Here is a 16,660-nt window from a genome sequence, read left to right as displayed (position 1 = left end):
CTCATCCAGCCTTGGATTGACTTCAGATTTTGTAGTAATGTCACACAGAAGGGGGATTTTGTAAGTTGATGAAATATAATTTGATTTATGTTGCCAATTTTTATTTTCTTTACAAAAACTAAAATATATCATCTACCTTTCACCAACAGTTTCTAGTTATTCGATACTATCACCAACATTTGATGTGGTTTTTGTTTTTGTTTGTTTTTTTGTTTTTTTCTGAGACAGGCTCAGTCTTTGTAGCCTTGGTTAGACTATTACTTGAACTCACAGAAATCCTCCTGCCTCAGCCTCCTAGTGCTGGGATGAAAGGCACATGTCATGCCTCCTGGCCAGTCATTCTTTTTGATCTCATGTATTCTAACAGGTACACAACAGTTATCTAGTGATGCTGCTCAGGTTGCTTCCCCAGTGCCTTAACTGATTATGGTAACAGCCTCACCATATACACACACGTTAGAGATCGTTAGATTGTCATACTCTAAATGTGGAGGTTATACCAATTAGACAGCATAAAGTTATAAGTCATAATAAAATATTAATTATTGAACTTTACAGAACCCTAAACTTTAAAGTTTAAAGAAAAGTTAACAGTAAAAAAGGTGGAAAATCTGGCCATAGACATGGTAAGAAACAATTACAGTTCCGGGGACTTCAGAAGTCTCAGGGAAGCCACAACAGGTCAAACAACAGAGCTCTTAACAAAGCTGGGGGTAAGGAAAAGGCAATAAATTTAGACATTTGGAGAAAGCTGATAAAAGCAGCCAATTAATGGCCATGAATGGAGAGTGACAGCACCAGTGTGATAAGCCAACACACACAGCCCCAGGCATTCAAGGCCACGTCTGCCACTGAGTAACACACAGGCCCCACTGGAGAAGTGTTAAGAAGCCTGCGGTACACAATGGACGTTCACTCATTGGTTAAATATTTCCTTACTTGATGACACTACAGACATCATAAGTGGGCTCATCTATGGAGTTGGCATCATAATCAAAGACAGAACATTAAACTCGATTATATCACTATTAAGTTTTGCTATTTCCTTTTCCATTTCTTGTGTGTGTTGTGCATGAGTATTATGTGTGCATATGTGTGGGTGGGTGCACACGTGTGTGCACAAACATGGAGATTGGAGGTTGAAACTGGGAGTCTTCCTCCATCCCCTTTCACCTGATTCATCAAGGCCAGGTCTCCCAGTCAAACCTGCAGCCCATCAAAATGACTAGTTATGCCAGCCAGTTTGCTCTGGGGATTCTGATTCCCTTTCTCTATCTCTTAAGGCTGAAATTACAAATAGGCCACTCTGCCTAACTAGCATTTATGTGGGTTCTCAAACCCCAGTAGAACATGGCAAGTGATTTAACCACTGAGTCATCTCTTGAACCCCCTAGATGCCCCCAGACTGAATCATTATGACATTTAAAAGGAAATATTCTTAAGAACTTTTTCTTCAAGTTCAGTACCTAAGAAATGACTGATGGGAGAGGATGTTCGAGTAACAACTCTGTTGAGGACTTGCTCAAGAATTTCTTGTCTGATCATCTCGTGGATCTAAAAAAGAACAGAATCAAGGAAGCACGCCTGTGTGACTCAGTTTGCTAGAGCATCCATGCATTGTAGACAGAACAAGAATATTCTGATATGTATAAAACCCAACTTTTCAGACACATCAGGATGTGACACAAATCATCTAGAGAACAGAATCACAGCTCCCTCAATCTGCACCCAAATGATGTGTTAGGTACAGAAAACATTATTGTATTAACCCCAAAGCACAATTCTCACGAGCTCCGAGGTCAGACATCAAGGACTATCCCTACTTTAGTTATCCACTAGATCTACAGCCACATTTCTGACAGAATCCATAACTTTTCATCTAAAGCATGAGTGTTAAAGCCATGGAAAGTTTTAGGAACAAGATCTTAACTGTCTTCTCTGCTCCAAAAAGCACAGCAGGCATGCTCAAAACCTTAGAAATTTCACTTGTAATTTATCAAAACTCTTACTTGAATCTGATTACTTTGAGTCAATGTGTTTTAGACTCAGACTGCTAGTGATTTAAAAGCAGTTATATGCTCTACAGATATTTTGATATAGCTAACACCACTGAAATCAAATGGAATGTCTTGTTTCAAAAAAAAAAATTTAAAACAAAATCTTATCCTAAGAATGTTTTTAGCTATGCTTCTTATTAAAAGATTCTCTTATGTATGAGTGTTCTGCCTGCATCTGTATGGATGTGCATCATGTACATGAATCCTGGTTCCCAAGGAGGCTAGAAGAGGGCGCTGGACACCCTGGAACTGGAATTACAGAGGGCTGCATCCACCTGGGATGTTGGAAACAGAACCCAGGCCTTCTGCAAGAGCAAGTGCTCTTCCATGCTAAGCCATTTCCCCAGGGCCATAATGGTTCTTCTTGATGGTCAACTTGATTTTGGTTTGGTTGGAATTGAAGGCAGGGTCTCTCTACATAGCTCTGGCTGTCCTGAAACTCGGTATGTAGACCAGGCTGGCCTCTCACTCGAAAAGAGCTCAAGAAAATCCACCTGCCTCTGCCTCCTGAGTGCTGGAATTAAAGGCATGGTCATCAATCTGATTTTGTTACATTAGTTTGGAACACATCTGGCACTGCTGGCACATGGGACAGCACTTGAGGAGAGACAGACTGCCCTGACCAAGAACAGAAATAAGCACTAGGTACAGGACAGAAAGTAAAAAAAGAAGGAACAAACCATCTGGTACACCCAGGACACCTAGCTTGACCTGATATGTCTGTCTGTCTGTCTGTCTCCTCTGTTACTTTGACTCTTTTTGCATTCTCTGTCTGTGTGTCTGTCTCTCCACTTTCCAGCCACTGTCAGGTGAGTCGCCTCCTCTGTTCTGCTCCTGCTGCCATGAATGATAGTCTGATCCATCTAGGCCCAAAGGCATTGAGCCCATCAAGCACAGACTGAAACATCTGAAATTGAGTCAAAATAACTCCTCTTTAAAATTTGTTTCTCCCAGGCCCTTGTCAGAGACAAAAAGCTAGCACACTGTTTGCTGGAGGGAGAGAAAGCTACATACGATTTAAACTTAAGGTTCTGATTTAGTGAAAAATCCTGTCTCAGAGCAATAAAGTGAGAATGATTAGAGGAAGACACACAACATTCTGTTCTGGTCTCTGCATACATGTGCACACAAGGGAAGTGTATTTGCACACTTACATGCATATACTTTTTTCTATCCCAACACAAATAAAAAGAAAGCTGAGAGTATGTTCACCAACCTGGATCTGTAAGATTTCAACACCATCCCAAGCTGTCACATACATTCTGCCAGCTGTCAGACTTCCCTATCTGCCAAACTCCCAGCAACACCTTGCTGTTTATATTATGTAGGTACAATTTGGAAATGGTAGTCAAATGAGACTCTTAGTGCCTTAGTTAGGGTTCCTATAGCTGTGATAAAACATCATGACCAAAGCAAGAGGGTTTGTTCTGCTTATGTGTCTGTATCACCTCATTATTAAAGGAAGTCAGGAGAGAAACGTGAGCAGAGCAGAAACCTGGAGCAGGAGCTGACGCAGAGCCACGGAGAAGTGCTGCTTGCAAGCTGATGTTATGGCTTGTTCGACCTACTTTCTGATAGAACCCAGGACCACCAGCCCAGGGGCAGCCACAATGGGCTGGGCCCTCCCTCATTAATCACTAATAAGAAAATGCCTTACAGGCTTGCCTAAAGCCCAACATTTATGGAGTTATTTTTCTCAACTGAGGTTCCATCCACTCTGATAACTCTAGTTTGGGTCAAGTTGACGTAAAACTAGCCAATATACTTACTTTAAAGGTTTCCAATAAGATATTAGCTCCCAGTTTACATGCATGCTGGTTTGTCATTTTAGAAAGACTGGAGCCAATTTCAACAGCTTTTCCATCAACAATCTTCTTTGGGCCATAGGAATCCATCAAGATGAAACCAAATTCTATCAGACCTTGCGTTACATGGTCCCAACTGTGAACACTGCAAGAAAACAAGGCGCAGTTGAGAGAATCTTAGTAAATACCCACAGCTCACTCAGTGCGGCTTGCTCACTTAACTCAGAGCCTCTTTCTTCGCATGCACTGATATTTGACAAATTCTTTCTGTAAAAAATATCTATTTATTAAGTACATTGTCGCTATCTTCAAACATACCAGAAGAGGGCATCGGATCTCACTACAGATGGTTGTGAGCCACCATGTGGGTGCTGGGAATTGAACTCAGGACCTCTGTGTACAGTCATCTCTCCAGCCAGAATTCTTAATACAATCATGGAAACACAGGAAAGAGACTTCCAAGGGCAGGCAGATCTCACTTACTAAGAGGCTCAGGGGCAGAATGCTTATCTAATATGCACAAGGTCCTGGTTCAATCCTCAGTCAAAACAAAAATACCTAAAAATCCTTTAAAAAATAGAAACAAAAAATATGTAAAAAGAAGTGCATAGTTTTTCAGTATGGTGATCATTTTGAAATTTCCACTCAAGATTTCAGTCCGTTATTTCTTAGAATCTCCCTTCTGTGCAGCACGGTACACGTGCTTACAAAGCTGGCTCTCTCTCTAGACTGAGATTTTCTAGGGTTAAGACCAACGTGTAGTCACATTTTTAGCCATATAGCTAGATGCAAGCACTCAATAGGTATTTATAGCATAGATGTGGTTTTAAAAGCATGAGCCAAACTACAAAAAACTTTTTTTTTTTTTTTTTTTTAAATGTATCTGAGTACACTGTCGCTGTCTTCAGACACACCAGAAGAGGGCATCAGATGCCATTACAGATGGTTGTGAGCCACCATGTGGTTGCTGGGAATTGAACTCAGAACCTCTGGAAGAGCAGTCAATACTCTTAACCGCTGAGCCATCTCTCCAGCCCCTACAAAAAACCTTTGTAAGCAATAGAACCTTGGTGATTACTTGAAGTCACCGTTTTAGTAGAAGGGAAAAGCTAGATTTTTATATCATTATATCTACCTGATAAAATACAGGAGAAGTATAACGCAGAACTAAAGAAAAAGAAGACAGCTGTGTATTTTGACAGATTTAACAATATTTACTCTGGAGAGAAAGGATCAAGATAAATCTACTATATGTTCCATTCTTCCCATAACAGTATTTATAAATATAGAAAGATACACACATGGGGGTATAGTTCAGTTGACAGAGTACTTGCTGAGCATGCAGGAAGTCCTGGGTTCAGTTCCCAGCACTGCATAAAATCTGGCCTGGTGACATACACCTGCAATTCCAGCATTCGAGAGGTAGAAGCTGGGAGATCATAAGGTCAAGGTCATCCTTGGCTATAAAAGGAGTTCCATGGCCAACCTGGGATAAATCAGACCCTGTCTCAAGTCTCTCTCACACATGCACACATACATTCGATGTATGTATAAGGTATGTGTGGTGTAGCCTATATATAAATGGCATGTGTGTATATTTAACTACATAAATGATACCCCCCAACACACACAAGGTATAAACTTAAGAGGCTCATTTTTTGGTCAACCAAAAAGCCTCTTATTTTTCTGTAGTTGTTAAACTGTGTGTGTGTGTGTGTGTGTGTGTGTGTGTGTGTGTAAACACAGTTGACAGGGTGGGTTTTGTTTAATAGTTCTTCGAGAATTTTGTATAATATATTTTGATCATATTCACCTCCTACTTCTCCACTTATTAGTTTTATTATCTTAAAACTTTAAAACGTTTTTTGTAGCACTTTACTCTTTAAGATGGCCTCTCATTCAACCTGGAGTTCTTGGATTCAGCTACACTGGCTGGCCAGCAAGCCTGAAGAATGCTCCATCTCCACCTCCCCAGCACTGGGCTTACAGGTGTACACTAGACTTATAGGCACACACTAGACTTATAGGCACACACTAGACTTATAGGCACACACTGGGCAATCCAGACCCCAACTCAGGCCCATAAGCTTGCATAGCAAATAATTTACCAACTTAGCCATCTCCCCAGTCACAAAAATCAAGACTCAAAATTCCAGCACATGAAAAAGATGGTCTTTAAATTATGGCTTAAAATATAAAACTTTATATTTAATCTATGGGTTCATAGACCCAAAAAAAAAAAAAAAAAGTATGGCATTATAAAGATTGTTACAACAACAATATTTATCCTAAAACAAAAACAAAACAAAACAAATAAAAATCCATGATGACCACTGATGTTTCGCTTGTAGTTTTGAATAATTTGCCTAAAATTGTTAAGTCAATTCAATGTCACAGACTTCAATGGTCAAAGTAAATGCAATTTAGTATTTTTGCTGATTTTTGTTTTGTTCTTTGTTTCTCTAGACAGTGTCTCTCTGTGTAGCCTTGGCTGTCCTGGAACTTACTCTGTAGACCAGGCTGGCCTCGAACTCAGGCCTGCCTCTGCCTCCTGAGTGCTGGTGTTAAAGCTGTGATTCTGCTAACAGTGTTCCACTCACATAACAAGACAATGAAGACTTCATCTAACCAAGTTGCTGTATCAAGGGAAAAAAAACCAAAACAATATTTTATACTTGTTACACAGCAGGTGTCTAGGAAAGTAGCCCAGAGATGGATTTTTTCCCCTTCAATATAGGAGCATTTTCTTCACCGATCAGAAGGACTGAAGCTTCGACCTTGCAGTCATTAGCTCCAGCCGTCAGTGTTCTCTGAACGGTCCTACGCATGACTCCACACCGCTTTTTCTAACCCTGGCCCCCAAACCTTTCCAACACGGTTCATCAGCTCACCTATTCTTCACCACTTCTAAGATCATGGTTGAAACACAAGTTCTCTGAGGGACGAGAGTCTGAAGAAATTTTGAGCCTTGGAGGAGCTGAAGATCCTTAAAGCTTTTCACAACGGAAGTCTTTAAAAGGTCAAACACCTAATATAATTGAATAAATAAGAAAATAAGCCAAAATTATAGTTTCTGATCTGAGATCACACAACCCTACACAACTGTTTAAAGAGATTAAGAGGATACAAAAGCTGCGAGCTTCAGTGGGAACTTAGAAGAATTCAAGACAAGCCTTTCTTCACGAGAAAGGGCTAAACATCAACGGAAATAATTCCCTGCCGGGTCTGACGGTATAGGCCTATGTCCTCAGATACTCAGAAGGCTGAAGCGGGAAAATTATAAGTTTGTGGCCAACTTAAGCAATCTAGACCATCTCAAACCTTAAACTATTTTGGAACATTTGTTTATCCCATGTGTTTGGGGGCTGGTGGGAGTGCATGCTACAGTCACGTGTTGAGGTCAGAGAATGGTCCTGGGAGTTGACTCTCTCTTTCCACCACGTGGTTCCTAGGAACTGAACTAATGTCGCCAGGCTCGGTATCAAGTGCTTTCAGCTGCTGAGCCATCTCACCAGCACCCTTGTCTCAATTTGTTTAATAAGTCAGCAACAGCAGGTGTGTAACTTAGTGTTCCATTGCCCAACAGCAATGGTATGCATCCCAAACAGAACAGCAAGATGAAGAGAAAAACATCACTCATGATCCTGGACCCATGAAGAAGAGAGCAAGGACTTCACACTCTCATCACTGACTGTTGGGGACAGTTCTTAGTATCCGACCATGAGACGGCTGCTGATCAGCCAACTAGACTGTCTCCTGCCACCTGAGCAGGTAACAAAACTCAGTCTACGCTACCATAATCTGGACTTCCCAGCAGGAAATGGAGGCATACGCCAGGAATCCCAAGTTTTCCAGTAGCTAACAAAAATAGGTTCCTGTATGCTTTCCTGACAGCTATAAAATCATCAGTGACGTTACAAAGAGCATACCTGTTCCTCAAATCTCTGTATTCTCCTGAGAGAGAGGAGAAGAGCGATGCTGAAGGGACACAAGCACTTACTGGGATCCCCTTGCTGTCCGGCCTAGGATAAACACAACGTCATTACACTACAGCAGTCTGTTTAAAAACAGGTTCCTCCATAGATCTGAAACGTCCACGGACTCAGTGAGACTATAAAGCACTTAGAACATAGAGAAAATCTGTACGACTAGGAATAGGGTTCTTAGATATAATACGCAAAGCACAACTTATAGAATAAAATTGACTTAAGAAACCAGACTTGAAGACATCTCACCAAAGCACTGAAATCTGATAAATACATGAAAAGACCCTCGTTACCAATTAACCAAATGCGAAGCAAAAGCTCGGAGGGAAAGCAGCAGTGAGACACACGGTAGGGACAAAGCCAGGACAGGAAAGGATGGGAATGTAAACCATCAGTCACTTTTGGTACTCAGAAAATAGTTTGGTACTCAGTCACGAACTTAAATACAAATTCGCCACACAGCCAAGTGGCATGGTACACATTTTTGTAATCCTAATACTGGGAAGGTTGAGCCAGAAGGATTAGGAGTTTAAAGAGGGCACTGGCTATGTAGTGAGTTCAAGGCCAACCTGGACTACATCAGAAAAAAAAAAAAGTATAAACTAATTACTTGAAAATAGCAACAAAATGGTTATTTTGAACACATTAAAAAGTGAACAATGGGGGCTGGAGAGATGGCTCAGTAGTTAAGAGCACTGGCTACTTGTCCAGGGGTCCTGAGTTCAATTCCTAGCAATGACATTGTGACTCACAACCATCTGTAATGGGATCTGAGGCTCTCTTCTGAAGGCAGCAACAGTGCTCAAAAAAAGAAAAAAGAAAGGAAGGAAGAGATAGCAGTCCTTTTGTTGTTTTGCACTATAGAAGGTTCCTAAAAATTGTGTGCATAAGTGTGCACACATGCAGCAGGCATGCCACAGCACAGCTTTAAGAGTGAGTCTTTCCTTCTACCTGGGACTCAACTTGGGTAGTTGGACTCTGTGGTTACTGCTTCTGCCCACTGAGCCATTTGACTGGCCCCTTAAGAAGGTTTTATCTAATCTATACACACCAAGAAAACTCTTGACTGTTTTCATGTTACGTTCTGTTCTACATGTACTTTATGCTTATGGTAACTAGTAAGATTTCAATGCATACAATCAAACCTCTAAAAGAATCAAGTACTGACAAAAATATACTCATATAGTTTTATGCCAAAATGCTTTTAAAAATCTGGACATGTATCTCTCTTTTTTAAATAAAGGTGCAAGAAAAAAAAAAGAAAAAAAATTAAGAAAAGAATTAATTATTTATTTACTTTTGAAGTTCAAATGCAATTTTATTAAAATTAAAAGCAAGGGCTGGAGAGATAGCTCAGAGGTTTAGAGTACTGACTGATCTTCCAGAGGTCCTAAGTTCAAATCCCAGCAACCACATGGTGGCTCACAACCATCTGTAATGAGATATGATGCCCTCTTCTGGTGTGTCTGAAGACAGCAACAGTGTACTTATATATAATGAATAAATAAATTGAAAATAAAATCTTTAAAAAAATATATATATATATACATATATCCACAAAACAAGATGACTTTGACTATTTCCATGTTGCGTTTTGTTTTGCATGTACTTTACGCTTATTGCAACTAGTATGTTTTCAATGCATACTGTCAAGCCCTTGAAAAAAATCAAGTACTGACTAAAAAACATATTCACATGGTTTTATGTAAAATTTATTTTAATGTCTGAAAAAACAGTACTGACAAAAATGTATAATTTTAAGCAAAAAATGTTTAAAATCTTTACATTTATCTTTGTTTTGCAAAATAAAGTCGTTTAAAAAAAATTAAAAAGAAAAAAAAATTAAAAGCAAAAGTGCAAGGACAGGGAGCCATAATCCTCACCAGCTGCCTAGAGTGGGAGAATGGAGGAGAAAAACCAAAATCCCAGCAAATGGCCGTCTGATACCTGACACTCGGAGCACAAGCAGCCAAACGAGATATGGCAGAGAGGGAGGCGTTAGAAAAAGAGTGAGGAAGCCCAAGGCACCAGAACAAGTGGCTTAGGCTCTAACCAGCATAACGAAGGCTTTTAAATAGAGCTTGTTGGCCTAAGGGTTCAAGACTAGCATATATATTCTACTTTCAAAGACAAAAAGATCTTCTAACAGACGTGGGAGAGACTTCAGTACAAACGCTCTACCTCATAAAGACTTATCTCATATATGCGTTATAGTATTTATTTCCTATATATATATAAAATATACTTTTATTAACTATGCCTTTGTAAAAAGAAGGAGACTTCAATTTAAAAGATTTTCTGTTCTCAAAGTTACTTATACTGTATAAAATTTTTTGTTTTTAAATTTATTCTTCTCTCATACAGTACATGAACAGTTTCCCCTCCTTCCACTCCTCCCAGCTCCTCTCCCTTCCCCTCTCCCATACCCACTGATCCTGTTTCCCTTCAGAAAAGAGCAGGCCTCCCAGGGATATCAAATGATCATGGGGTAACAAGCTACAGTAAGTGTAGGCAAAATATCCTCTATCAAGGCTGGACAAGGCAACCCAGCTGGAGAAAAAGGGTCCTGAGAACAGGCACGAAAGATATTTTTCCCTGAAAGCATCTTAAAGCTACCTTCAGGTGTTTCAGAAGTTCTCTGCCTAATTCACAGTCCAATTTGATGGCAAACACGATGTGCAGAATAACGGTGCCTTCCACGTGATGAAGTTCGTCTGCTGGGGCAGCAACAAGCTCTGACAACCTAGAGGGCTCAACAGCAAGATCTAGGTTAGGGCTCTGGAATGAAAAAGTGCTGGACAGAGAAGGGCCGGCTGAAGCTGCAGGGCCTGCGGGAGCAGAAGCTGCCAGTCCACCCCGCTTCTCACGACATACCTGACAGAGCCTGTCTCTAGTCAGTGTCTCCAGGCTTTACCTCCTACACCCTTCCCACCTCCAACCCAATTCCATCAGGCCTTGTCCTCTCCTTACCCTCATCCATCCAGGGACTCGCTGTCCTTTCTTTGTTTTGTTTGGGGGGCAGTTTCTCAGTGCAGCCCTTGCTGTCCTAGAACTCACTCTATAGACCAAACTCACAGAGACCCTCCCTCTGCCTCCCAAGTGCTGGGTAAAGATGTATGCGCCACTGTTCAATATTGTCATAAGGGTCAAAGATGACCTCCACATGGCCAAAACCATCATGTCCCAACTGCCCTTGAATTTGAAGAACTCATGAGTGCAGGGATTATAAACATGAGCCTAAGACCTGGTCTCCTTGCAAACCTTCATCTACGACAATGCCGCCGTCCCCTATTGCTCCATCTTTAAATTTGAGTATCTCAGAGCCATTTCTTCCTCTTCCTGTCTTCCCCAGATAACTCTATCCTGTCCCTTGGCTTTAGTGTCCTCCCATTTACATGCATATGTGTACTAATTTTATCGATTTACATTTTTGGTTTAGACTTTCCTCTACACAACCCCTACTGCTCGGTGCTCTCTCCACGTGGGCTGCTGATATGCATTGCATAACTAATGTGGTCAGAACCAAGTCCCTTACCCTCTCTGAAACCTGCCGTCAACTTTGCCTAATTCAACATAGAACCATCTTCTCATCAGCTGTGCAAGCTAAGCAATGGAGGTTATTACAACTGGAGGCAGCTGACTCGACAGTCAACAGCAGGAGCTGCTTAGGATTCAAATCCTGGCTGTTATTTTCTGGCTACACCACATACCTTCCTTTGTTTCTTGGTTTCCACATCTGCAAAAAGCATGCAAGGTTTACATGTGCACCTGGCACAGAATAAACACTCTACATGCTTGTATTCAAAGAGAAAACACCCCGTTTCTCTTACATGTCATGCTGTGCTCTGCTTTAATCTGTTCCCTAGCTGAAAAAGTTGACATGTGGTGGTTCTTATTAGTCAGGCTCTGGTTAAAACAGAACCTTCCCGACCCAGTCTGAAGTAGCTGGCATGCCATCCTTTTGACTTATCGTCCCACACTGTGAACCCTAAGGTTCTCTTCTCACCAAAACTTAAGCTCTGTAGCAGCAGGAGTGTCACCTGACTGGTCAGACGAACTAAGAGCTGAGAACTAAGAGACACTAAGTCACATAGCACTTAAGTGTTTCTTAGTTCTCCTCCAATAAACAGACGTTAAACCTGCATCTTACTAGGCAGTTATAGGTACTTTCCTTGAAGGGTGTTAGACTGTAAGGAACTGTGTTATTCTACCTTCTTGACAGAGGGGCTGGGGAGGACTGCAGCTCTGTCCTGAGAGGAAGGAAGGCAAAGCCACACTAACAGCAGGGAAGGTGAATCTGTGAAGAAGCCTTGCCCTTCTAAACTGTGGTACTCACCCGTCGCTGCTCTGTTCCCCACTGTGCTGCTTGTCTAGCTCCCTGAAGAAGGCTATTATTCCATCCAGAACACTCCTTCTGCTTCCCTGTGAGTAAAATAATTATTATTAGAATAAAAGAATCGTCACCTAATTGAAGGTAAAACAACCAAGGATTATCTAGTACAAATTTACTTAAGTAGGTTGCAACCTAGCCTGACAGTAATAACATACACACTTGGAAGCTGCAGCAGAGTTTGAAATACTTCACAGTGCCAGGGAAACAGCTTGGCAGTACAGTATATGCCTCAGGTACCCAACCACAACTTGAAACACTGTTGTGATTCCCCCCTAGATAAAACATTCCATCCTGCAGGGATCCTCCTTAAGCTTGGTAGTAACAATGGGAAGTCCCTGAACCTGATGAGCTGCACCAGGCCCCATCCACCTACAGCATAAATAAGCAGCATGCACAGCCAAGAGACACTGTCAGACCAGCCTGGCTGATTGGAAGCAGCAGGGACCAGCTGTGCTGCCTGAGACTCCCTCCACCCTGCTTCACTGCCTCTCTAAGTGTGCAGTGTTTGTGAACTGTCACCCCTGAGGGGGTGGGCTTCTGATAATGTTGTCTTCAAGTCATTTCTGCTCCTGTAAGTAACTCTCCCCACACTAAGAGCAACCCTGATAAACCTTATTGGCTCACTACTCAGCCTTTGGGGATACCCTGACTTGGAGCTGCTGTTGGCTCCCTATCTGGTTTGAGTAGATGCTTGCTCCCATCTCTCCAGGAATTGTGTCACACAACAGGTACCATAGTGTCAGGCTTTCAGTGGCCTTAGAGCACACACCCTGAGGTCCTCATTTCTTTTACTTTCACACATAACAATACTTTTCTCCTTGGATGAAAAGCATGTCCAAATCATCAGATGATAAACATGTATGTCTTAGTGTAGAAACCAGCAGTCTGAAAAGGCTAAACTGGTATAGCTGCTTAAGCCACAAGAATTAAGGAGTAACGACTGTTTTCATTTGTACCTTGGAAGAGAGAACCAGAAGCTGATAGACCAAAGGGGGAATTTCTTGAAGATTCAACTTTGAAAACATCGTCAACACTTTAGCCACCACAAGATTCATCTCTTCTGTCGTTAGACGGACATCCCTGTGGAGCAGAGATTTTAAAGCCTAGCCAGAGTGTAAGTGCTTTGTTTTTTACAAATTAAACTCGGGATTTACAATAATCAAAATTCTATCAAATGTGTTTTAAGAAATAAAATGTAGGGACTAGGAAGGTATGATGGTAGGGTAAAACATTTATTATGTAAGAATGAGGACCAGGGCTTGGATCCCCAGGACCCATAATTTCAGCCAAGACAAGATCTCTGGACAAGCTGGCTAGCTACACTAGCAGAACCAGCAAGCTATGGGCTCAAATCTCAATACCTAAGGCAGAGGACGGTCAAGGAAGACAACCAAGGTTAACCTCTGGCCCCCACATATACCAACACTCACAAACATATGTGCCTGCAAAGTAGCAAAGGCATATGCAGAATCAATGAATGAATGAATGGCTGAAAAGATGGCCCAGTAGTTAAGAACACTTGCTGCTGGCCCAGGGGACTACAGTGTTCGGTTTTCAACACCCATAAAGAGCAGCCCAAAACCACCTATAACCCAACTTTTGGCCTCTGCAGGCATCTGCATACATGTGTACAGATAAAGAAATAATAAAAGTCTTTAATATGATTTGGAGTTAAAGAACAAAGTATTTATCAGGCTACAGTAGTACTCTTTAGGTTTTCTCTAATGACTAATCTTTTAAAGGAACCAATACATGTATCTAAATGAGGTCATTTCAAAGTAAAGCGCTTAAACATTTAATACATTAAGCCGAAAGGGAGGGGAGCAGAGGCTACTGCTCAGAAAAGTGAGGGGTGAGCTCGCTGAGCTTCAGTTCCTTGCAGGTTTGTTGACAAAGCTTGACACAGACACAGAAACAATGCTTACTTGAACATAGAAGTGAGTTGGATCACATATCGGTGTGCCCATCTGGAAAAATACAAGTTTATTTCATTTTAATTCCTTTATACATAATTTATAAAACTAATGAGGAAAGGGGGCATTTCAAGTTTGGTTTTCAATACTGGGAGGTGAGACAAACTAATTTAAAACAGGTTGGCACAGTAGCCCTGGGATCTTGTCACTTCAGAGGCAGTGTGTACCTACAGCTCAAGTTCAAAGTCTCCCTCCCCTACACGGCAGGTTTGAGGGCTAAATGGGACCTGCCTTTTTAAGAAATACAAACATAAATAAATAGGATAAATAATTCCTCTTTAATTCACCAGTAAACAAACAACTTTGATAGCCAACACCAGTAAAATCATGGGACGCAAACACACTTTATATACATTTACATACACACTTAATATACATTTTACACAGACTTTATTTATATTTCACAGAATGTATAAGTTATAACTTTTTAAAAAGCACATGCTCACAAATCACCCAATTTATTACTTGAGACACCGTTCACATACATACTAAACAAAACGTCACTCAGGTAAATAAACACATCACAGCAGTTTTTTTTTCAATCAGAAAAAATACTTGAACCAGGACTGTTAGCACAGACCTACAACGCCAGTATTCCAGAGGCTACGGCAGAAGGATCATGAGTGTAAGGTCTTTATGGAGAGCATGTCTTTAAAAAGATAAATAAATTAGCTAGGCCTGACAACACATGCCTGTAATCCCAGCACTTAGGAGATTCAGACAGATTCACAGATCTGAAGTTAACCCTGAGCAACAAAATGAGACCTTGTTTCAAAAATAAAAGAATTAAAGTGTTTTTAAAAATAAAGAACTAAAATACAAATGAACTAGACAACACTTCTACCTTTAAGCTATCAGGACTCACCAAATCATATTTAGAGTACTATGCAGCTGAAGTAAAACAAAGAGTCAAATAAACATAGTTTCAGGCAACTGCCTGGAGGAAGGGAGCTAGAGAAGAGGAAGAGAAAACTCCACACCTCATCTCAAAGATAAGCACAGCTAGCAACCGGCAGAGATGTGCCGTTACTGTTGGGGAGCTTTTAGCAGGGAGAAAGCCCAGAGTGTCTGGGAAAGCATGCCTCGAGTTTGTCAGGAATGGGAGCATGTGAGTGTGGACACACACACACACACACACACACACACAGAGAGAGAGAGAGAGAGAGAGAGAGAGAGAGAGAGAGAGAGAGAGAGATCAGAAAAGCATGCAAGCTCCACTAATGATGGAAGCCATCAACTTCCAACCAAATGATGGAAGACAACTGCTTATTCCATTTCTGAAACAGCTGTATCTCAAATTGCTCTTCAATTCGCTACACAACAAGTGACTTTGAGCTCCTGATCCTCCTGCCTCCACTTCCTGAGTGCTAGGATTATAGGCACTCGGCACCATGCCTGGCTCTTATGGTAGTATGTAAACAACAACAATCAACAAAATGAGCAAAAAATGTTACAAACACGGCTAGCTAGGGATGGTGGCACCAGCCTGTAATTATAGCATTCTACAATGCCAGCCCTCAGCAGGCAGAGGCATGGAGAGCTTAAGTTCGAGGGCAGCCTAAGCTATATAGTGAAACCCAGTCTCAAAACAATAAACAAAATTACCTAGTTAAATGTGTGTGTGAGTGTGTGTGATAGAGAAAGAGAGAGAGAGAGAGAGAGAGAGAGAGCGTGCGAAAGAGAGAGAGAGACAGACAGACAAAAAGGAGGTATGATTTGAGGAGAGGAGGGGGAGGCAGGGGAAATGGAGAGTACAATGAAGAGGGATTAATGAACAATTAACTAGAGTATAATAACACATGGATGAAAATGCCATAATGAAACTCATTACTTTGTATCCTAGTGTTTAAAAGTTAGTTTTAAAAAAATCCATTTGTATAATTAATAAGAAAAATAGTAAAGACAGGAAAAATCCCCAACAGCAACAACAACAATAACAACAAAAAAGAAAACCCACTTTACAAATATCAGTTCCCGGAAGGGAATCACTATTAGGCTTTTGACCATGTGTAGTCCTGAGACACTCCTATACCTTTATAAGACTCACCTGACAGAACACAAGGTGTCAATCAATTGCTTCTTACATTCCTCCCCATTCAAATCACCTAAAACACACACACACAAAAAAGGATGAAACTGATTCATAATATGAAAAAAAAAAGTCATTAGAACCTGAAGAAAACTACCTTTCCCACAAGCCAGGACTTCCTTCTTGGTAGCCAAGGCAGTAAGGATGATGGGTAACAACTCCAAAGATTTTCCATTCACTAGCCGATCCTCTCTGACAGCACCCACAAAGTCATTGGCCAAGTCAACAAGTATCGGGCCTGGAAAATGGTGAACCTAAAAGTTCCAGAAGAGAATCTTAATCAGGAATCCGGCGTTTGAAAACGTTATGTGAAACAAGTCTATTGCTGAAAGACAGAATGACAGGACCTCCCACAGG

The 16,660-nt window shown here is 41.1% G+C and overlaps 1 protein-coding gene across 2 annotated transcripts in view; it reads right to left on the bottom strand.

Moving 5' to 3' along the window:
- FANCI (FA complementation group I) overlaps positions 1-16,660 on the bottom strand; it is a gene marked incomplete at its 5' end in the record, with an annotated part of 52,002 nt that overhangs the window by 29,200 nt on the left and 6,142 nt on the right. For both annotated transcript variants that reach the window (XM_080913843.1, XM_080913844.1), the window contains 10 exons: positions 1,467-1,554; positions 3,827-4,007; positions 6,754-6,890; positions 7,792-7,884; positions 10,465-10,591; positions 12,185-12,270; positions 13,198-13,321; positions 14,167-14,208; positions 16,262-16,319; positions 16,401-16,557. In XM_080913843.1, coding sequence (XP_080769969.1) covers positions 1,467-1,554; positions 3,827-4,007; positions 6,754-6,890; positions 7,792-7,884; positions 10,465-10,591; positions 12,185-12,270; positions 13,198-13,321; positions 14,167-14,208; positions 16,262-16,319; positions 16,401-16,557 — 1,093 coding nt within the window. The remainder of the gene's footprint in view (positions 1-1,466; positions 1,555-3,826; positions 4,008-6,753; positions 6,891-7,791; positions 7,885-10,464; positions 10,592-12,184; positions 12,271-13,197; positions 13,322-14,166; positions 14,209-16,261; positions 16,320-16,400; positions 16,558-16,660) is intronic.

This window comes from Micromys minutus (genome assembly GCF_963924665.1).
Source record: "Micromys minutus genome assembly, chromosome: 3".
Classification (NCBI taxonomy): domain Eukaryota; kingdom Metazoa; phylum Chordata; class Mammalia; order Rodentia; family Muridae; genus Micromys; species Micromys minutus.
This window is presented reverse-complemented; position numbering and strand designations above follow the sequence as displayed.